Source organism: Mauremys reevesii, linkage group 4, assembly GCF_016161935.1.
Source record: "Mauremys reevesii isolate NIE-2019 linkage group 4, ASM1616193v1, whole genome shotgun sequence".
NCBI classification, from domain to species: domain Eukaryota; kingdom Metazoa; phylum Chordata; order Testudines; family Geoemydidae; genus Mauremys; species Mauremys reevesii.
Genome location: NC_052626.1, coordinates 20,314,560 through 20,337,599, shown reverse-complemented (window position 1 = coordinate 20,337,599; position 23,040 = coordinate 20,314,560). Strand labels below are relative to the sequence as shown.

The 23,040-nt window shown below is 42.2% G+C and overlaps 1 protein-coding gene across 6 annotated transcripts in view; it reads left to right on the top strand.

The window, feature by feature from the left end:
- TRMT61A (tRNA methyltransferase 61A) overlaps window positions 1–3,332 on the top strand; it is a 31,552-nt gene extending 28,220 nt beyond the window's left edge. For 4 of the 6 annotated variants that reach the window (XM_039533291.1, XM_039533289.1, XM_039533288.1 and 1 more), the window contains exon 4: window positions 1,712–3,331. In XM_039533291.1, coding sequence (XP_039389225.1) covers window positions 1,712–2,040 — 329 coding nt within the window. In that variant the 3' untranslated portion in view covers window positions 2,041–3,331. Of the gene's footprint in view, window positions 1–1,711 lie in introns of all 6 variants that reach the window. The other 2 variants (XM_039533292.1, XM_039533287.1) reach the window with 2 other exon arrangements.
- Window positions 3,333–23,040: the final 19,708 nt, after the last annotated feature.

The window sequence follows — 23,040 nt, the reverse complement described above, 5'->3', positions numbered from 1 at the left end:
GCAGTAATGTCTACAAAGACTGTAGTAGAAATATGTACTAATCACCCTCCTTCTCTTCCCTCTCTCACCCCCCCCCCAAAAAGCCTGTCAGCTTCAGAGTAATTTTGGGAGCCATGCAGGTTAATCCATATAACGTCTTGGTTCATTGGTACTAGCTGTATGGATGTGCAACTAAATTGCAATCATCAGGCTTGGTGGAATACGCAGTAACCCGAAGTCACTTTTGCAGGTGATTATTTGATTTGTTTTTTTAATTGTGACTTCGGGGAATTGCTTGACAAAAGGCTGCTTTGTTTTGAAGATGTGTGCACGGAAGACTCTATTAGAAGACTAAAATAAAATCCAATCTGAAACCTATTTACTGCAGAATGGATTAATGGTCACAGAAAGAATTCTCCCCCAATCACCATCCAGCACATCATTACGGCACTGTAATTGGGGCATTACAGCAGCACTTGCATTCAAACCTGACACTGTCCTTTTTTAGATCTGTAGCTTTAAAAACAAAAAAAAATGACATAAACCAGTCCTCGTGTGGGACCAGTTTAGCCTCTATTTTTAGAAGGATGCTTTGCTGTCAAATACATGGGTTCTTTAACTGCTTACATAGCTGCTTAGGAGGTTTGCCTGGATTAGTAGACCTGGAGCATGAGAGTAGTGATGGGAAGAAATGCAAAGCAGATCGATTATATATTTTCATCTGAAAATATTATAGCTTCAGCTTTTGTGTTCTTCCATCATTCCCCTCCCCCGATATAAGTTTTCAGTAAGGGCAGTTGCATCATGGGACATTACATCATGAGTGAGACCACATGACCTGGATTTATGGTAGACAGTGTCTCTATAATTCCTTGATCTGATTTGGCTGTGGCTTTTTAGAGTAAATCTGAATCGTTCTATTCCCAGCTCTAAAGGTGACATTGGGGCTAATGAAGGGGGGAGGCTAAAAATACTCAGTAATTAAAAGCAAAAGGCTGGAGGGTGCTTCAATGGGAAGGAAAGTAACAGTATACAATTTAAAGTCTTGTCTGGTGGTGCAAAGGTTTTGATGCATATGCCATGAACTGCCTGATCTAACAATCAGTAAACCCACACAGGGTTGCCTTTTTAAATTTAATATTCAGGAGACATGAGAAGAGCTTGCTTGACTAGAAGGGTGAAGCTTTAATAACACTCCATCTATGGACTAGAGATTACTTTATTCTGTCTACACATACCATCTCTGTCTCAAATAAACACAGCCAGGTGTGTGTGTGTGTGTGCGTGTGCTTTTATTATAAAGGCAATGCTGCAATGTGGAGAAGAGTTAAAAACCTAACATTCATCTTAGTGCATGAGTCAACTTCAGTTTACTGCATCAGTCCAGAGGTCGTATATGTTGATTCCAAAAAAAAAATTCAGCAGTCTAATGCGATTAGCTCTACAGCTGAACCATGAGCTAAAATCATGGACAAGTGTGTATTCCAAAAATGGATTAATCTGTCCTCGTATTTGTACTTATAAAGTGGGCTGAAACAGCTTGTAAAATCGTCACCATTTTTATGTTGACTCTATAAACGGCATAGTTATCTCCTTGGAGATCTTTATTTCTTAGGCATATTAGGTCTTTTAATTATGTGTGTGCACGGTACGAAGAGTTGTGCTGAGAGAATTTGGCGAAGATTAATTAAGTTGTTTTCCTCTCTCCCCCACTGCCTGTCTTATTTTGTAGGTGGACGCATCTGCTCCTTCTCCCCTTGCATTGAACAAGTTCAAAGAACCTGCCTGGCTATGGAAGAACATGGTTTTACTGAGATTAACACGCTGGAAATTCTGCTTCGAGTATACAATGTTAGGACAATTAGCTTGCAAATCCCTGACCTTGGAAAAGCAGCCGAGGATAATTCTAGCACTGGGTTTGACAGCAGCAGCCAATCAAATCAAGGTAGCTTATATGGTATTCTGCAGCAGGGAGCTGCCCAGTTTAAAAGTGGTGTGCCACTCAAGGAAATGGTGGGTCATACTGGATATCTGACCTTTGCTACTAAAAGTCTATTTTAGCATACTTTGGGTTTGTTTGTTTTTTAAGGTCATCCAAACTTTTACTCGTCAGGGAATTCCATATATAGTCAGATCCATTTGGAATATGCTTTGTTTAAATAACACATGAGCACTAACCAGCCCTGCATAGACAGAAAGTTGAAGGTCTGGAACAGCACTCTGTTTCTGCCAGAGAGGAAAGATAAATTAATAGCTAATGGCAATTCATTGGAATTTGCAAAATAAAGCCACTTGCTGATAAGTTTTGTTTAAAATCAGCTGTTTTCTTTTTACTTTTTGGAATCCTTGCTTGATTTCCCCATCAGACTCTGTTTGGGGGGTTTTGTTTGGCTGGTTGGTTTTTGCTTAAGTTATTTAGTATTTATGTCATTCTTTGGATCTTTGGAAAGATCCTCATTGACTCATTTTAGATGCTGAAGTTGTGAGCTCATATAGCAATCACATTGAGCGGTCACAGACCGGGTGTTTCCCTGGAACAGTATTTGGCTGCACAGAAGATTATTTGCCATATGTTCAAGAACATGGCCTCTCTCTCCCATCCCAAACTGGCATCTAGTAATCAGATAGATTATACTGAAGTCACACAAGCATGGTAGCTGTTGGATCTGGTCCATAAGAATATATTGGGAACATCATTATAGAGGCTTCAGCCATGATGGCTCATTCATACCAAAATCTTATGATAGATCAGCTGCTTTCACTTTTCGTAAATCAATTGTGAGAATTTACTGCAAAGTGTTTTAATGTTACCTAAACACTGCTTTGTAAGCAATGTATCTGAGTTCTCTATTTTTTTTTTTTTAAATAAGTGTTATGTTACTTGATCCTGCTGCAACTGAATGATGGAAAAATCACTATTGGCAGGATTTCTCTCTTAATAAATTGTAACAGTGATGTAAATTTAGTAAAATCATAAATCTTCCTTAACAGTAATTTACTAGACCACTTATTATTTAGTCTCTTATATAAAGCTGGTTGGCGTGGTTGATCTATTTTGAACATCAGATTAAATTTTGTATTTACGGATTAAAATTATTGTACATATTTCTGAGGCTCTAAATGCCTCTCTCCTTTTTTTTTAATAAAGTCTCTATTATGTTCTTCCCAGCCACTGGTAATATCTTTCTGCTCATTGCTTCCCTGTGTGTTGTATTTTGTGCAAAACAAAATATATTGATTCATGCTGGGCACGTTCTTTTTGTATTGCAAACTGCTGTATGAAAATTTTGAACCCGGTTTCTCCCTGTTCTTGACAAAAATAAACAAAGCTAAGCTTTTAACAAGTCACAGCAGAACACTAATCTGTAATGGTTTAAAGAAAGCTCAACCAACCAGGACAGCACAGATAAACTGTTGAGCAGATTAAAGGCAGAAAGCAATTCTGTTGAATTCAATCTGTTATATAAGAAGTTGTACAGATGTAGCTTTCCTCCTGAAATGATCTGATTCTATTCCCTATGAATGTTAATGGCCTTGGAGGAAGCAGTAGGTGGGTTGCTATACCATTTGTTTAGATATGTAGTTATAGAGTGAGTGTGTGTTTGTTTTTAAACACAGAGCTATTGAAGTAATGCTCAGGACCTAATTTAAACCAGAAAAGACCAGAGAAATGCCAAGTTAATACTGCAAGCCTGTCCTTACCCTACCTTGTTGAGCATAGGTAGTGCTGGGTCTCTGAACAGTGACAAGGTTTACATTCCACGTGTGCTGAAATACCTGGGACTAACAGGGTGAGTTAAGAATGGGATTCTAAGATCTAAATTATTTCTTTGATACAGACATTTTTATGACTTTACATTTAAGTTAGAACTAAAAAGGAAAAAACCAAGTTTCAGTCCCACAAGCAGACTTGAAATGGAAATACTGAAAGCCCTTACAGAGTGACAACCAAGCTTGGCTCTGTTATATCCTGATCCAAAGCCCCTTGAAGTCAACCATAGTCTTGACATTGAGTTCACAGAACATTGATTTGATCCATGATTGAAGAAGAAAGAGAAAATAGTGGAGTGAGGGAAATTATTACCTCTACCCTTAAGGTGCTGGTAAAAAAAAAGTGTTTTGTTGTTACCACCAATACTATTAACTCTCTTGAAAGCCACCCCCCCCCCCCCCCTGTCCTGTCCTTTTTTGCTGAAGGAAGTAGAGCGAATTCAGCATAGCTTCCACTGATAAGGGGCTGTGTAACTGGATATTCACTGTGCAGCGAGGAACATCCTTAATTTAAACACCCTTATGATCTCCCTTATTATAAACTACTTTTAACACTCCATGCTGCCAAAGCTATGTCCAGCCTCACAAACCTATGTCCAGCCTCACATTCTGGGTAAATCTGACTGGTGTTACCTTGTTTATGTCCCGCACGCTGAGGCTCTGATGTCCATTTTGAATCAATTTTTAGTCTTCTGTCTAAAATGAAATGTGTGTTCATTCCTTGTCTCCCTCCCCACAATTCTGACCAGTTCAGGTGGGCATTAGCGGCACCTGCACTTAGTGTGCTGATTGTCAGAGGTGATACTTCAGTTATTATTGTTGAACTTTTGTATTGCAGTAGCACCTAACAGCCACAACCGGCTTGGTCTCCATTATGCTGGGTGCTATGCAAATATATAATGACAGTCCTGTCCTAAAAAGCTCCCAGTCTAGGCAATGGGAAGTATCAAGTCGATGAGATGAACAAGTGGGACGGGGTAGCTTGGGACATATGGGGTAACAAATATAACAGCATGGGCACTGCCATTATTATTATTTTGGTATAATAATGGTAATGTCAGTCATAGAGCAGGACCCCACTGTGCAATTCTTAGCCAGTCAGGCACAGCGATCACAGCTCATCACCTGCCTAGCTGTTATCATGTAAGTGCAAGTTAGCTTTTAATTTCTCTGCTGTAGCCATTATGATCATAAAAGCCGTTTAACTGCCTTGAAGAGACAGGGCAGCACAAAGTTAGAGTCAATAGTCTTCCCCTGCCAGCAAAATTGTCCACAGCAAGCAGTGCTCATCTGCCATCTTCAAGGAGCATTCTTCTCCTCGGGGTCATGCAAGGCTCCTATTGGGAGGAGACGGAATATGATAACTAGACACCACCAGGCTGGTTTTCAGAGGGGCTGTGCATGTGAGGCTCCCGCTTGACATCAGTAGGAGCGACAAGGGCTCTGAAAAATCAGGCCATTTGTTTTAAAAAAAAAAAAAAAAAAGACTGATTCTGCCATTGCTGCACTGGGAGCACCAGTAGTGGGAGACTGTAGTCCAGGGATGGTAACAGCAAGTTGTGTGGACGTTTCACAAATCCAATGTATTGCATTTTGATTATCTCAAAGTGCTGACAAACCAGGCCTGGGATACCGCTTGTGTCTCCTTCAGCCCCTGGATTGTAGCAGCTGCTCCCAATCACTTGCTGTGGTGACAAAAGATGACGTTAGGCTTCCTTCTTCTTTAATAATGGGCAGAGCTTAAAAGGCAGATAGATAAAGGGTAGGAATTTCAGAAGCATTCACCAATGGCCTAACTCTGCTCCCGTTGAAGCCAATAGTGATGTTAGGTGCAGCGGGCATTTAAAAAATGTATCTACTTCTCAGGAACTAGATAAAGAGAAAAGAAAATAGAAGAAAGTGGGAGAGACAAGACTGCAACAATGTACACACAAATGTGGCAAGTCAAATAAGGGGGGTAGGAGGGACACCACAACAGAAAGGTCTATGTATGCATCAGAGGGAAATGGTACTTCTGTCTCAGCAAAGGAGAGCATTTAAATGGATCTGGTCACTTGTTTGCATTTAAAGAATTGTTTTGTTCAAGTTCCAGAAAAAAGAAGCCAGATTGTGTTATTTCCTTTCTCTGTACATGATTTCTTCTGATTGGAATTAGTCTGCATTAGTATGAACGTAGGGAACAAGTGAATCGTCTGTGAAGCTGGTTTAAAAATAATCCTAACTGATGAATACCCAGTGAGCACCATAGGCAGCCCTTACCTTCACCTGTGACTCAGTATCCTTTTGTTGACAATATCAGCATGTAACGCTGTTCTTCTGATTCCACTGGGAAATGGTTTTGAATTTTTAGATTAACTCTATGAGAAACCTGTAAAAATAATTGCAGGGACAAGCTGGAAACACTGAAGTGTGATGGTTCCCTAAATAGTTAAGTAACTTCATATGCAAAATGAACACATGCTGGCTGGTTGCTTGAATGGAATGCCCATTGTGGATGTCATGACTGCACCTCCTTTGCAACTGAGCTCTCCCTTCCCAACATCGCCTGCCATGAGCTTGTCTTCAAGCAGAGGGTTGGCAGGAATGTGCTTCTAGCACATGTGAGGTCCAAGGTGCTGCTCCTAGGCTTCACAGGTGACCAATACAGTGCAATCTGTTTCTTTGGCAACCACAAGTGCTTTCCTCTTCCTTTCATCTGCTGTGCAGGCGGCGGGGGGGTTGGGATGTCATTTGACACTCAAGTGTCAATGTGTCTAATTGTAAAAACTCAGATGGCATTGCTGTTGGAGAGCAGAGCACCTGCAGAGAAGATGGCGCTTGCAGTGTTAGCAAGATTGCCTGTCTGAATCCATCTGCAGTTGGCTAGCTTTTAAAATGGCATGCCACCTTGGCAACAGGCATAGTGCTATCCACATGGATAGTCATCTATGCACAGCCCAAAAGACATGTTTGTTCTTGGCTTGACCAGGATTTAAAGGTGCGTTGCTAGATCATGTAAACTAAATACATTTTAAAAGCCTAGTGTAGCCAGGCAATGTTGATTTTAACACATTCTAAGTTGATCAAGTTGTAACTTAGGCTCCCCTTGGTTTTAACTAGCGTAGCACATGCTAAAGGGCAATGAGCTTTGTCTTTACTAGAGTTTAGAAGATGTTAGATCAAGCTAGCAAACTAGAGAAAAATGTAGCCTAGACAAACCTACTGTAAGGTGAGTGTACAACTGGCTGGAAAACTATACTCATGGAGTAGTTATCAATGGTTTATAATTGAGCTGGAAGGCCATATTGAGAGGGCTCCTACAAGGATCTGCCCTGGGTCCAGTTCTATTTAATATCTTCATAAATGATTCGGATAATGGCATAGATAATACACTTAAAGTCTGTGGATAATACCAAGTTGGGAGGGGTTGCAAGCATTTTGAAGGACAGGATTAGAATTGAAAATGATCTTGACAAACTGGAGAAATGGTCTGAAATAAATAGGATGAAATTCAATAAGGACAAATGCGAAGTACTATACATAAGGAAGAATACTCAGTTGCACAAATACTACATGAGAAATTACTGCCTAGGAAGGAGTACTGCAAAATAGGATCTGGTGGTTGTAGTGGATCACAAACTAAATATAAGCCAACAATATAATACTGTCACAATGAAAAAAAGGGGGAGGGTGGGACATAATTCTTCCATTCTACTCAGCAATGGATGATTATGTCCAGTTCTGGCCACCACATTTCAGAAAGATGTTGACAAACGAGAAAGTCCATAGGAGAGCAATAAAAATGATTAAAGATCTAGAAAACATGATGTACAAGGAAAGATTGAAAAAATGGGTTTGTTTAGTCTGGAGAAGAGAAGACTGAGTGGGAACAGGATAACAGTCTTCTAGTATGTAAATGGTTGTTATAAAGAGGAGGGTGATAAATTGTTCTCCTTAACCCCTGAGGACAGGACAAGTAATGGGCTTAAATTGCAACAATGGAGATTTCAGTTAGACATTAGGAAAAACTTTCTAACTATAAGGGTGATTAAGCACTGGAACAAATTACTTAGAGAGGTTGTGGAATCTCTGTCATTGAAGGTTTGTAAAAACAAGTTAGGCAAACACCTGTCAGGGATGGTCTACATGATACTTAGTCCTGCCTCAGTGCTGGGGACTGAACTAGGTGACCTATTAAGGTCTATTCTAGTCCTACATTTCTGTGATCAACACACCTTTAGACCCTAGGCTAGACCATGTCTGCACTACCAAACTTCATAGCCATGATTCTCTACCAGTGGTAGAAATGCTGGAAGTATACAGTGTGTCATAACTCATGGGTCTCAAACCTGGGTCTGTAGGAACAGCCATGCTCCAACTCTCCATCTGGTAGTCTGCTGATGCTTGCTTATCTGGGTCCCATGAAGCCTAGACCCAGTTTTAGGCTCCACCCCTGCAATCCTATTGGCAGAGTCTAGGGTAGCTGATTGGCCTGTTGGCCCTACTTAAGCCAGCAGCAGGAACAGGAAGCTGTCTGAACAACTGGGATCCACATTGTTCTGGATTTTGTCCTTTCCTGGCTTGATTTCATGACCCTGCATGACTCCTGGCATGTGATTCATGGTTCTAACCTCCAATTTGTCTCCTGCTTCTGACATGCTGGTATCCTGACCCAGCTGACGCCTGTCTTGTGACAGTGGATTCTGGCTCTGACTATTAGGTCTAGCTGCCCATGACCCAGATGTGACATAGTGTAGTCAGGCATTAAGTGTTTATGCCACCATCGTGTCTAACCCCAGCTGCACTGATGGTGGTTTATGGTTACGGTGAAACATGCATCAAGAACCACCTGCAATAGGCATGTCTCTTTCTCAAATGACTACTGTAAATTGTCCCCAAGATTTCCTCTACAACTTTGACTTTCACGCTGTCTGCACTAGGGCTGAACCAGTGGGAGAGCATCACTGGTGCACTGTCTACCCTTGCTATGTTCTTTTGGTTCCAGGTTTTCCCAGCAGCCACCCTAACTCTGTGCTACATTATAGCAGTTGTGCTGCCCTGTACTACCTATCCCATAGGTCTTGTTACAACTTCCTAACACAGTGACCTATGGGAGATTTCAAAAGCCCCATGTAGCCTAGGAAACTTTCATGAGCACCTTGTGGTCGTGCTGTTTCCTACTCATTTTCTCAAAAGAGAGACCTGGATGAATGTTCTTGGTCAGCAATAAAAGTTTGTGCTGGAGATTTTGAAAAGTTGTGAGCTATCCAGGTGGCTGCAGCGAGGTGATGGAGGATGTTCTGGCAGCAATTATTGCTGCAACGATCAGGTACCCTTCTTCCTCACTCTCACCACCAAACAAGATGTGTTGATCAAGGATTATATTCACTGGATGGAGCATCGCCTCTGGGTCTAAATTACAAGCATCGGCTGATAGGCCTGAGTTGTCATGGAGGTGTCAGCTGAGTGGTAGCTGCTGCATAACTTCAGTACAGGTAAGGAGACTTCTTTTTCTGTCCTTCTCCAGTGAATGAGCCTTGTCATTGTAGCACCAGGCTTACAAGGAAGAAAGCTCCCGTCCGCATGGGAAATAGTGGTGATTGGCCTGTGGAAACTGCCTGCCTCAGATAGCTATTGGTGAATAAGGCATCAGTTGAGGGTAGGGAAAGCCACAATGGGAGCTGCTGCCATGGAGGCGTGCATGGAAATACCTAGTGTGCTGCACAGAGGTGTGTTATCAAAGGGGAAAATTTGCCAGAGACCAGGGAGGGTTTGTATTCTTGAGCTGCGCAGGAGCTACTGATGGAACCTATGTGCTTGTTGTGTGTTCCCCCAAGAAATTCAGGACTATATTAACAGGACTCACTGGTGATGCAGGTCTTAAGGGATCATCATCATGGCAGGTTCCTGAGCTTGTACAAAGGGTGGCTGAGCAAAGTATAATATGCCAGGGTGTCCAGAGTCTAGACTTTTTTTTCAAGAAGGGGTAGAGAAGGACTCATTGACAATTAGAGTGTTTGTTTCCTCAGTGCTTCTGGGTGAACCCTTGTATCCACGTTTACTGTGGCGTCTGAAGCTGTTCCTTAAGCAATCGGCATTTGCTGTTCACTGTATGGTTGCTTAAGACTTATTGCGCTGTTTCAGATATTCCCTTTCAGGAATGAGTAAGGCACACTGTGTCTTCCACTGTCTCCTCCCTGTAACTCAGCAGCAAAAGTATTCATGGCAATCCCACTTGTTGGCTCTTTTCTTTTCCTGTGTACTCAAAGTTGGCTGCCATGCTGTATTTTTTCCCCGTTTCGATTAGCTCAGTGGCTCTCAAACTTTTTAACTGGTGACCTCTTTCACATAGCAAGCCTCTGAGTGCGCCCCTCCCTTATAAGTTAAAAACACTTTTTTATATATTTAACACCATTATAAATGCTGGAGGGAAAGCAGGATTTGGGATGGAGGTTGACAGCTCGCAACCCCCTATGTAATAACCTCATGGCCCCCTGAGGGGTCCCGACCCCCAGTTTGAGAACCCCTGGATTAGCTCTTTTATCAGATGCGCTGTTCTGTGAATGAGTAGACACCGAAGTGAAAGCGAGTCCAGATCCCTGAAGCTCTGTCTGCTGCTTCTTTAGAGTCGGGGGATCTTGAAGAATGCATGAAGAGCAGAGTGCCTCAGAGTACATCAGCTGTGGAGACGTGAGCTGAGCAATGGCTGGGGTTGGAGGGTGAGAAGGATGAAAAAATGAGCCAGATAAGCTGGAAGGAAGATTTTAATCAGAAAAATGTGAATGATAATTGGGAATCATTTAAGAATACTTTACAAGATGCTCAAAAAACCACAATTGAGGAAGAAGGCTGTACAGTTTAAAAAACAGACCTGGTTTAGAGAGAAAGTGGAGGTAGTTATAAAAAATTATATATACTAAATAGAAGAAAGGGGAAATGGATAGTAATGGATATACATCAGACATTAGGAATTGTAGAAAATTGATAAGGGAAGCAAAGGCACACAAGGAGAAATGTATGGCCATAGAGTTATGGACAACAAGGACATTTTAAAATATATTAGGGTAAAAATTAATCCTGACAATGTTATTGGTTCAGTACTAGATGGAAATGGTAGAATTATCAATAATAATGCAGAAAAGGCACAAGTATTCACTATGACATAGTTTCATCAGATGATAACACTCTTTCCATTCTACTGGTATCTCTGGAGAATGTTAAACAGCAGCTACTAAAGGTAAACATTTTGAAAATCAGTAGGCCCAGATAACTTGCAACTAAGTATTTTAAAAGAACTGTCTGAGAAGCTTGCTGGACAAATGTTGTTTTTTCAATAAGTCTTGGAGCACTGGGGAAGTTGCAGAAGACTGAAGGAAAACTAATGTACAATTTTTAAAAGGGCAGGTGGGATGACCTGGGCAATTATAGGCCTGTCAGTCTGACATTGATCCTGGGCAAAATAATGGACCAGCTGATATGGGACTCCTTTAATAAAGAATTAAAGGATGGTAATGTAATTAATGCAAATCAACATGGATTTATGGAAAATTAACGTCATCTTTTTTTAATGAGATTGCAAGTTTGTTTGATAAAGGTAGTAGTATTGACATACTATACTTAGACTTCTGTAAGGCATTTATCTTGGTATCATACAACATTTTCATTTAAAAAAAACCTAGAAGGATATAAAATTAACATGGCACACATTAAATGGATTAAAAACTGGCCAACTGACAGGTCTCAATGTAACTGTAAACGGGGAATTATCAAGCAGGTGTTTCCAGTGGGGTCCCACAGTGATCAGTCCTTGGTCACATGCTCGGTAATATTTTTATCAATGACTAAGAAATAAAATCATCACGGACAAAAGTTTGCAGATAAGACAAAAATTGGGGGAGCGGTAAATAATTAAGAGGACAGGTCACTGATTCAGACTGATCTGGATCGCTTGGTAAACTGTGTGCAAGCAAACAGTATGTGTTTTTAATATAGGTAAATGTAGACATCTAGGAACAAATAACATAGGTCATGTCATATACTCACACTGCTTCCCAGGGCCGATTCCTCCATCCTGTACTGAGAAAAGATTTGGGGGTCATGATGAATAATCAGTTGAGCATGAGCTCCCAGTGTGATGCTGTGGTCAAAAGAGCTAATGTGATCATCAAATACAGAAACAGAGGAATCTCAAACAGGAGTAAAGAGGTTAGTTTATCTCAGTATTTGGCACTGGTGTGACTGCTGCTGGAATACTGTATCCAGTTTTGATAAGAATGTTGATGAATTGGAGAGGGTTCAGAGAAGAATTGTGAGAATGATCACAAGATTAGAAAATAAGGCTTATAGTGATAGACTCAAAACCTCAATGTATTTAGCTTAACAAACAGAATATTAAGGAGTGATTCGATTGCAGGCTATAAGTATGCACATGGGGAATAAATATTTGATCATGGACTCTTCAGTCTAGCAGAGAAAGACGTAACACAATCCAGTGGCTGGAAGTTGAACATAGACAAATTCAGAATGGAAATAAGATGTGCATTAACCATTGGAACAATTTACTCAGGGTTATGGTGGATTTTCCATCACAGACAATTTTTAAATCAAGATCGGATGTTTTTCTAAAAGATCTGCTCTAGGATTGTTTTGGCCTATGTTATATAGGAGGTTAGACTAGATGATCACAATGGTCCCTTTTGGCTTTGATGCCTATGAATCAATGAAACCAGTTGACCCAGCAAAGGGGCTGAGCAGCAGGAATGGGAAAGAAACAGAATGAGAATGTGGGGAGGGAGTGAACCTAACAGGTAATGATCAAGTGATCTCTCCCCTGCCATCCATCATCACCCCCTGACAAACAGAGGCTAGGGACACCATTCCATACCCATCCTGGTTAATAGCCATTAATGGACTTAACCACCATGAATTTATCCAGTTTTCTTTTAAACCCTGTATAGTCCTAGTCTTCACAGTACAGTTTGGGCTTGATCCTGCAAACATTTAATCCTCTAGATAAGGGTTTGCCTGATCAGGGCCTTAGATGGAAATGTTGTAGCTGCCATAAGACCTTGATATTTTGGGTGTGCTCAGGTAAAAGGATGAGGTGAAATGAAATCCTAAAACAGATCGTTATAGATGGATAATATTGTGTCCTTCATATCATGTTTTTTACTCAAGGATCTCAAAGCGTTTCACAAATATGAATTGAGGTGGAGATTTTCAGAGGAGCTGAAGAAAGTCAGGAGCATAACTCTTATTAACTTTCACTGGCGGTTGGGCAATTAATTCTCATAGGCTCCTTTGGAAACAGTAGCCTCAGTCTCACAGCAACCCTGTGCAACAGACACTTATAATATTATTATAAACTCATTTTAAGGGTAGGGAAAACTGAAGCACAGGAGTGCTAGTTTTGCAAGACCACGAGTCACTTGAAAGGTCAGAAACAGAACCCAGGAGTCCTGGGTCCCATGGCTGTGCACTAATAATTATGCTCCTTCCTAAATAATTACAACATTCTAATATCCACCAAGTATTCTCATCCTCTAAAGCAAAGTTATTCCCACTCGCCTACGATAGGGATGGCTTTGCCCACAAGCTCCTATAGTACCTGAATGATAACTATGTAATTAGACAATTTTCACTGTGTCATGACTCATTACCAAAGCAGCACACACAACCATATCAATGCATCATGATTTTCTAAAACTCTAATTCATTTTACTCAATAGTCACATTCATTAATTAGCTGAATTAATTTAACACAGGATTAAAATATTTATGGGAAGCTCTTTTTTGCAGCAGAAAATGTTTTTATTTTATGTTCTTTCCTAAGCCCATAAATACATAAGCCCCCACCCCACCCCAAATCAGCTGTTCATGGCTGGTCTTGTAGCAGAAGAGATGAGTTAAAGAAGCTTATGTGATGTGGTGTTTTACCGGAGCTACAAAAATAATATTCCCCAGGAATTAGAAGGATCAGTGACTATATATAACTCCCACTCTTTTTCCATGTAAAGCAACATTCACCGCATCTGCCAGATGAGACATGGTCCTGGTTTCAGCTACACTCTGTGACCAATATAATAAAGCCAACAGTGGATGGCCATATTTTGTTTTACTTTTATAGACTGCAAGACAGCACTTAATTTCCTCAGGTAAAATTAATGAAGCAGAAATACCAAATAAACTTTTAGTGGTTTGAAACCTCACGCAGTCAGCAGCTTCCTTCTCCCACTCCCATTCCATCGCCCCCACCATTTATTTTATGGCACATAACAAAAGCTCTATTAAATTAAACACTAAAAATTATGTTAAAAGAACATTATTCAGATCGGAAAATCAAGCATTCAAAAGTGAGGAAATGCCAGAATGAAGGTTGCCTGGGCAACCTTAATTCGGTCTCTTTGCGTGTACATATTATGAGACAGGCTTTAATTACATGATCACATACAATTATTTCCACTAGACCCCTGCCACATTCAGTGCACAGAATGGATGGCGCTCGTTTCATGAGCAGCTATTCAATATTTTGTTGCTCCTCATTGTTCAGTGTGTGACCCTTGCCTTATTTACTGCACACTATTCAAACCCAAAAGCAAACTGAAAAAAAACATAAAATCCATCATGTGACACCATGTTGTCAGCCAGAGGAGTCATCTGCAGGGTTGGAACCTTTAGGTTCTGTGCACAAACCTCTGCCACTTGAGCTAGCAGGGTAACTGATAGCAGCAGTACATTGTCCTTCTTTGTGTGGAGCAACTTTGGGGGCAGGGGACACTTTGCCAGTGGGTTTCACGGGTATTTGCAGACAGCAGAGGAATGGTGAGACTCAGCAATCTCGGATTCCATTCCAGGCTCTGGAGTGGAGTGTGCTTTCAAGAGACTAGATTCTTCTGCCCATCGCCCCTGCAAACATGACCCTTTCTGCGCCCATCCCCTCCAAGCTGTCCCTCTCCTGTCTCTTCCCCAGGCCTGTCTCCTTGTCCCAGTCCTGTTATCCTTGCCTACCCAGTTCCAGTCTCCGCTCCTTAGGCTTATTGGTCCAGCAAGTCCTGGTTTCCTCACACCCAGACTCCTTGTACCAGTCCCAGTGCCACCCATTCCTAGTCCCAGTTTCCTTGCCCAGCCATTCTCAGCTCTTACCCCCGCCCTCAGTTCCTTTACCCTTGTCTTCTTGCCCAACCAGTCCCAGTTTCCCCCCTCCTGGATCCTCATCTGATTTGGGTCTCTCCCTGAGTTTGGCCTCTGGTCACACATCCCTGATGGCTCCCCAACCCAGTTGCCATTCCCAGGTTCTTCATCATATTTATCTCCTCCCAACTACTGCTCCCAGTCCCACTCCCTCACATCTTTGCCCCAGGCTTCCTGTCCCACTCTACCCTACACACAACCCACACATAGCAGGCCCAACCCCAACTAAATCATCCCAGCCAGGGCTTTGTCAAGCCGGGCCTTACAAACCTCTAAGGATGGAGCTTCTACCACCTCCCTAGGTAACTCATTCCAGTGCTTCACCATCCTCCTAGTGAAATAGTTTTTCCTAATATCCAACCTAGACCTCCCCCACTGCAACTTGAGACCATTGCTCTTTGTTCTGTCATCTGCCACCACTGAGAACAGCCGAACTCCATCCTCTTTGGAACCCCTCTTCAGGTAGTTGAAGGCTGCTATCAAATCCCCCCTCACTCTTCTCTTCTGCAGGCTAAACAACCCCAGTTCCCTCAGCCTCTCCTCGTAAGTCATGTGCCCCAGCCCCCTAATCATTTTCATTGCCCTCCGCTAGACTCTCTCTAATTTGTCCACATCCTTTCTGTAGTTGGGGGCCCAAAACTGAATGCAATACTCCAGATGTGGCCTCACCAATGCCAAATAGAGGGGAATAATCACTTCTCTCAATCTGCTGGCAATGCTCCTACTAATGCATCCCAATTTGCCATTAGCCTTCTTGGCAACAAGGGCACACTGTTGACTCAGATCCAGCTTCTTGTCCACTGTACTCCCCAGGTCCTTTTCTGCAGAACTGCCACTTAGCCAGTCAGCTCCCAGCCTGTAGCAGTGCATAGGATTCTTCCGTCCTAAGTGCAGGACTCTGCACTTGTCCTTGTTGAACCTCATCAGATTTCTTTTGGCCCAATCCTCCAATTTGTCTAGGTCACACTGGACCCTATCCCTACCCTCTGGCATATCTACCTCTCTCCCAAGCTTAGTGTCATCCATGAACTTGATGAAGGTGCAATTCAACCGGACCCAGAACTGACCCCTGGGGCAAGCCGCTTGATACGAGATGCCAACTAGACATCGAGCCATTGATCACTACCCGTTGAGCTCAACAATCTAGCCAGCTTTCTATCCACCTTATAGTCCATTCATCCAATCCATACTTCTTTAACACCCCAACACCCAGCCCCACTCCGGTTTAGCCCAGCCACCATGATGACAGGATTCCAGATACACCAAATTTGAGTGAGCGGCACTGCAACCCCATGAGCCAGCTCACACCTCCACTCACATGAATTTAGTCCAGTCCAGGGGATGGGGCCAATCCTGAGCAGCGCTCCAACCCCACAGGTTGCAATGCCTGGAGCAGAAAGCCAAGGCCAGCCAGTCCCAGAGCAAAGGAGCTGCCATTGTGGGGTGAGAGCTGGGCAGGACCCAACTGAAATCACCCCAAGGCCTCCACCCCCAGACTATTTACTGGGTCGTGACAGGCCATAAATATTTACAAATGGGTCCTGAGGCCAAAAGGGTTGAGAACCACTGCTGCAGACCCTTATTCCCCATGTAGCCATAATCAGTGGGGGCGCTCAAGGTACTACAACCATTCCGGGTCTTAGTACCAAGATAGAACTTCTCAGGTCCCCATCCCACTTACCATTTTAAACTTCCTAATGATGCTCAGAGATGAATGGCCCAGCTCCCATTTACACTAAGGCTCTGGTAGTGCCATTTTAAAGCCCGTTGACAATGCCAGAATAGGGTAATAGGCCCTTGGCATCTATGAAAATCAAGTCCCAGGGCTGTTGGCTGGCATGCTGCTCTAACAGAGCATATGTTGTTGTGAACCAAAATTGTAGTGCTTCTTAGCAGCACATTTGCCCACTTGTATGATGGGAGGTTTTTCATTATTATTTGATTTCCTGAGCATTTAAAACCCTTCGAAAAGCGCTGGGCTCACTCAGCTGCATCCATAAACATTCAAATTATGCTTGGCTTATTTTCTACCCTGTATTTATCTTCTAAATGAGCTTGTGCTGTTAGAAAAGGAGATCAGCCCTCTGAGATGACTGGTGTTACGGAAGAAGTGGCTATAGCACAGTCAAGGCAGTTACTCGTCTGGGTTCTATTCCTGATTCTGCCACTGACACCATGGGCAAGTCGTTTAGCCTCTAGGTGCCTCAGTTTCCCCTCTTATACAATCAGATGATTTGAGGCGCTATGTATTAGGACCTGATTATTTCCTTCCTGCACATTCAAGCACAGAAGATTCCCCTCTGTGTGGCTCTTCTCTAGCCGGCACAGAAGGAAGAAGACGTTGACCTTTGTATCAACATCCTTCTTTTCAGGATCTTACAGAGAAGCTCAATGTGGGAAGGTGGGGGCAGAACCTGTGTATGGGGCAGTGGGATGAGAAGACATTTTTTAGCTTCCCCAAACCTTCAGGGAACCCTAAGGAAAATACAGAATATGAATGTTAAAATGTTATGTTCATCCCTTCACTAGCCAGTTTCCACAGGAATCCTGTTCACTGAGCTTTCTGTCTCCTGCGATTTTTTTCTGTGAACATCAGGAGGTGAGGAAGCTTCCCCTAGAGTGCCCTGAAGAGATTAGCCATCCTGTGAATGCACCTTTTGGATGAACTACAGTATACCAGGGTTACTATGGCAACCAGGTATGCATAGCATCAGGGAGCTGCTATGTTTGTCCATCTTCTCACACTCAGGCAGCTGGAGTGACCTTGTAAAATGGCATAGTGCAAAAGATGCATTTTTATTCACACCCTCTGGAATACTTAACAGCTCTGGGTTTCTTAAACACTCCTCTGCCTGCGGAGCAAGCAACACAGCAGTGGCTGATAAGCATGCTCTGTGCTGTGAAACACCCCACTTCAAATCTTACAATGGAGGCACACTGCTGAGGAACTGGACAAGACAAGGGGTCCTAGCATCCAGCACAGGTAGAGTTCGGTGCTAATCGCCCCCTACTTCTCCCAAGGGAGGAGCAACTTCATCTTTGATGGACGAATTTAAAGGAAATTCCACAAAAGCAACCTCACACTTTTTCCCTTTTCCCAATCCCCTCCTGTGAGTTTTTCCATGGGAAATGGTGATCTGGGATTATCAGCTGAAAGGTACGGAATGGTAAAGTATTCCCATTCTTATCATTCATGATTAGCGTTGCCTATGGCAAGTCGGCATCAGCTGACTGTTACTACATCCTGACCTTCCTTTCAGGTTAGAAAAAAAACAATAATAATAAGGAACCTGCCCTGCACCTTGGCTGAGAGTTTTAGCAATGAAAAGCTAAAATAATTTTTTTACATTCTCATGATTTATTAACAATCATTATTGTAACTCACACAAGGCCTGAAGGGGTAAATTAGACCAATTACTCTATTGGCTGCACCTGGAGGAAAGGCAGGCCGTGCTAAGGCCTAATTTGCTGATGAAGTCCAGCTGGGGGATGAGCTGGGCCAGATTTATAAAAACAGGAACTTGACAGCAGAAAGAGGCTGCAGGAAAATGGTGTGTAGCCACTCTGTGGAAGTAGGGAGTTGTGTTTGAGGGTACAGGATTCAGTAGTCTGCAGCTACTTCCTGAGAAGAGGGAGTTGCAGCTGATACACCTGGGGTGGGGGACTAGACTAGAAGCTGTAGGAAGGAGTCCAGGAAAGGACCAACAGGGTCTGAGGGAAAGCAGACCACATTTGGACTGGAACCTGGAGTAGAGGGCAGGCCCAGGTTTCCCCACCATGCACTGGGGAAGTGGCACCATCAGGGCAGTGCACGAGAGGACTGCCTGATGTTGTCAGAGTGCTACCGGTGTGGTGCTCTGCTTTCTCCTTGTTGATATCACTCGGCTGCGTGTGTGTGTTCCCTCTGTGTGCTGCCCCAGCTCTGCAGATAGCTGACACAGCAGACCCAAAGAGAACCCCCAATGACCACAGAGTCTAGTAAGGTACGAAGGCACGTCGACCAGGTTTATTGCCGTATTGGACACGATAATAGTTCCCTGTAGGTTTCTGAGCCTAACTCAGGGCATACTACGAATATGCGCCCACGGTCAATGGACTCGGCTCAGTCAGTGGCAGGACTTTCCACTGCCCCCTTGGCCGGACAAAGACACCACCCCAGGGGTGCATTCTTATACACAGGTACAAACAAGTTACACATCACTTCTGACGTATTGAGGTGCAACCCTTCCACGTAGCAAGGTACAACCCCTCTACGTATTAAGGTGCCACTTCTCACCTTGTACATGTTGGTTCAAACAAAACAACTCTATCCATCATATTACCCTTTTGCCCCTGTCATTGGGATGGGTCGGCCTGTCCCTTGTTATCTGGTGAATGTTCCAGCATAGCGTGTTCTGGTGCTGTGTTTATATTATAATACACTAGGTGAATATATGTTTATGCAACATCAGCCCTTTTCTCGCCAACTTCTGTGAACAGGGCCGGCTTCCAGCTCACAGCTTGCCTTTTGCTTTTAGCTAAGGCTTGACCATACTTTAGTTCAGGCCTCAGGCCTCAACTGGGCCTTTATCAGGGCCTGCACTTACTACACCTGAGACTATGGGTGTGGCAGGACTTTGATACCCCAGAGGGGGAAGACTATAGTGACCTGGCCAAAGGGCCAAGCCACAGGGACAGAGTACCCTGAGTCACAAGGAGTAAAAGAGAGATGGGTGGAGAGACTGCCAGAGGAGGGCATAGCACCTGGAACGATCTAATCCACAGAGCAGCCAGGAGGAGGTGCCTCTAGCTGTGAGTAGAATTCTGCGTAACATTATTACCTATGCACTTTTCTGGGGTCCTCTTACTAATGTAACCATTTGTGGTATTTCAATTTGAGCTGTAGCAATTCTACAAGACTTCCAGATCTGCCCTGCAGATCATGCAGAATAAATAAGAACACCAAAAGAGTTCTGGATTTCTAACTCGGAGCTTTGGAAGAGGTTAGCAATGGAGGGAGGGAGGGGGATCATTGCTGCCACATAAAGAAATCCTGCCCCAAAAAAGAGAACCCTTCTGCAACGTAGATAAATGCTGGAGAAGTGGCTGGGAATTTAGCTATATAGCAAGTTTCTGCTAAGGGAAAGCAGAGAAATTAGGAGATCTGTACATTAGCAATCACAATTTTTTTAAATCCTGTAGGAATAGGGGCCTTATTCTGATTTTTACTTACACCTGTGCAATTCAAGAGTTACTCTGTTGGAGTAAATGGGGTTACACAAATGTAAGATCAGAACTAGGCCCAATAAGGACAAAGAAGAGGCCAGGAATATCAATACTGAATTTACCAAGAAAACCATTCAAAGAAAATGGAAGGTTGTAAAATCGGTAAGAAAAAGGGGAAATGACTACAGCGGTGGACAAAACTGAGAGTAAAGCCAAGATCATTCTGCAGAGCTATGAGAGAAGAGTCTTTCATCCAGAGGCATCCCTGTAGTCATAGGAGAAGCAGCCGAGTGAATCATCAACATCCCAAAGATGGTATTATAACAGATGTTACATTCAATGATAAAGAACCATAATAGAAACCACTCGCTACAAGTCTGATCCAAAGACCACTGCAGTCAATGGAAAGTCCCCCAAAGATTTAATGGGCTTTGGATCAGACCCTAAATTCACTAAATATTTGAGGAAGGGGTAAGAGACAGTCTGAATGAATGACTGAAGCCATGATATTAATTCATAAGAAAGGAAACCTGAATAGCCTCAAGAGTGAATGTCCCATCCAAACAACTGTTGATATCAAACAAGAATCTGACAAATGCACTGACAAATTAAAGTGTAGTTAGTGCTGGTTCTGAAGAAAACTGCTGGACAAATACTTCTGAACAGGCCTTTGTGCACATCTTTTACAAACTGTGGAATTGGTGGAATTTCATTTGATGGAAATTGAATGGGTAATGGAAGAACAATATGTGTATGTTTTGAAAGCTATCTTTAGAACTTGCACAGTAACAGTCTTGTCATTTACGCTGTGACATTTAGTCATATTTGAGCTAAATTTTAGAGGTTTTATTTTAACACATCTTTTTGGCCTCTAGTAAGTTCCTGATCCTGATCCCACTTACGCTGGTTTTAGTCTAGTGACATAATTGGGGTCACTCCTGGTTTACACTGGTGTAAGTAAAATCTGAATAAGGCTCCTATTAGGCTTGTAAAATTCTATTCGTTTATCTGATTTGATTAATCTCTGACCACTTCACCTTGAGGACTTACTCCAGTAGATGTACCTATATTATATAATTATTTTCCTCAATAGTTTGGATTTTCCCTTCATGTTTACATAAGGACTCTTCTGTTCTTAATGACAGTTAAAAGTTATTGAGCAAACTTCATCCCTAAACTTGGCCAAGGATCTTTGAAATAAAAAATAAAATGGGGAGTGGGGAGAAAAAAAGAAAATGTCTAAAGAAAGTCTAGGGACCATTTTCTGATCTCTGATGTACTGGATTAAATCCCATGCAACTCCATGGGGCTACTCTAGATTTACACCAGTGTAAATGAGATCAGAATCTGGCATTCGGAGTATACAATGCTCTGAACTGAGTAGACTTGCAGGGGAACAATAAGTAGTTACCAGAACAGCATTGCAATGAATTTCAGCTCAGTTTAATCACAGCGTCTCAGCGACTGATGTTATGTGAACAAGAATGTAACCGATTGATCTTGCAAGGAGTTAAATATAAAGAAAAAATATTTCCCACCTCTTCAAGATCAGTGTCGTGTGGTAGTTGTCTTCTGTAGAATGAGTCGTAATCCAGTGAACTTCAGTGCCTTCCCACCAGTTAACATACCATCTACCCACAATGCTTTTCATTCGGATTTAGTAACTTGGGGGAACTAGCAGGACCTACCTAATCTCTAATAAAATCTACATATTTTAATACCTGTTTTCTTCCTTCTGCTAAAAAAAAAGTTTTGAAAAGAAAACAAGTTAAATGCCACCCTATCCTGGAGAGCATTCTTATAATGAAATATCTTAAAAATCAGTACAGAGACTTTTAGATAAACAGGAAAAACAGTATGAAGATAGGATTCAAAATTAACCTATCCTCTGGGCTTTTCAGTGTGTCCTGTCCTGTCTGCTCTGTTTTGTAAGTTTTCAGAAACAGGGACAGTCTCATTTTGTGCTGTAAAATAAATTTTTATTGCTTAGCAAATCAATAATCCTAATAAATCTTGTGTAAACATGCTTACAAACATGCTTCTTTTCCAAATTCTGATAATTGCTATATGTAAAGGCATTAAATGAAATAAGGCTTTTTTCAGTGACAGAACAAATATATATTCAGTGGCCTTGAGCACATGTTGCATTTTGAACTCCACCAGGAATTCACTTTTTTCCAAAGAGTTATGTAGAAATATAGGTGGTGGGGTGTACATAAGCACCTAGGTGATTTCAGAGCACAGGTCTCATGGAGACATTTCAAAATCAGATCTATAACTTTTAGGTTTGGTCTGTAAGTTTTAATATACCATTTAAAAACCTTTCCCAGGCCATTTTAACGCTGCATGTTGACTTTAAAGGTCATTCTTGAAAGGAACAATTCAAAGTATTCTGTTTGCTGTGCCTTCTCATTGGCTCTCAGTGATGTCATGGCTTTGCACACTCCTAAGTACAGACTAGGTCAGTCCTGTGTCCTGAAAGCAGGTTGGCACTTTAGCATATGTGAATGTAACACAGTCAGCTGTCTTTGCTTTATCTCCTTGATCACCTTTATTGCTTTAACTGACTGTACCGTGTACTGAAAACTCAGAAACCAGTTTGCTCTTTTCTGCTTTAAAGATTTAGCTTTGAGAAACCAAAGTCATATCTCAAATACACAGAACTACACTCCTTAATGAAATATGAACTACAAATCCAATGATGTCCAGTAGCCCAGTTATCACCGGAGATAGAAATTCCTCTCAGTGCCATAGATTTCAGTGTGGCAATGAGCATATTCCCTGCTTTCACCTTAAACTATGAGGTTATGTTTATTGGTAAAAGCCTGATGGAAGGAGTAGGTCAAATATTGTGTGTGTACATCAGTCCTTAGCATTATTCTCAACATTCCTGAATTTTCACAGCTGTTGAAGTAA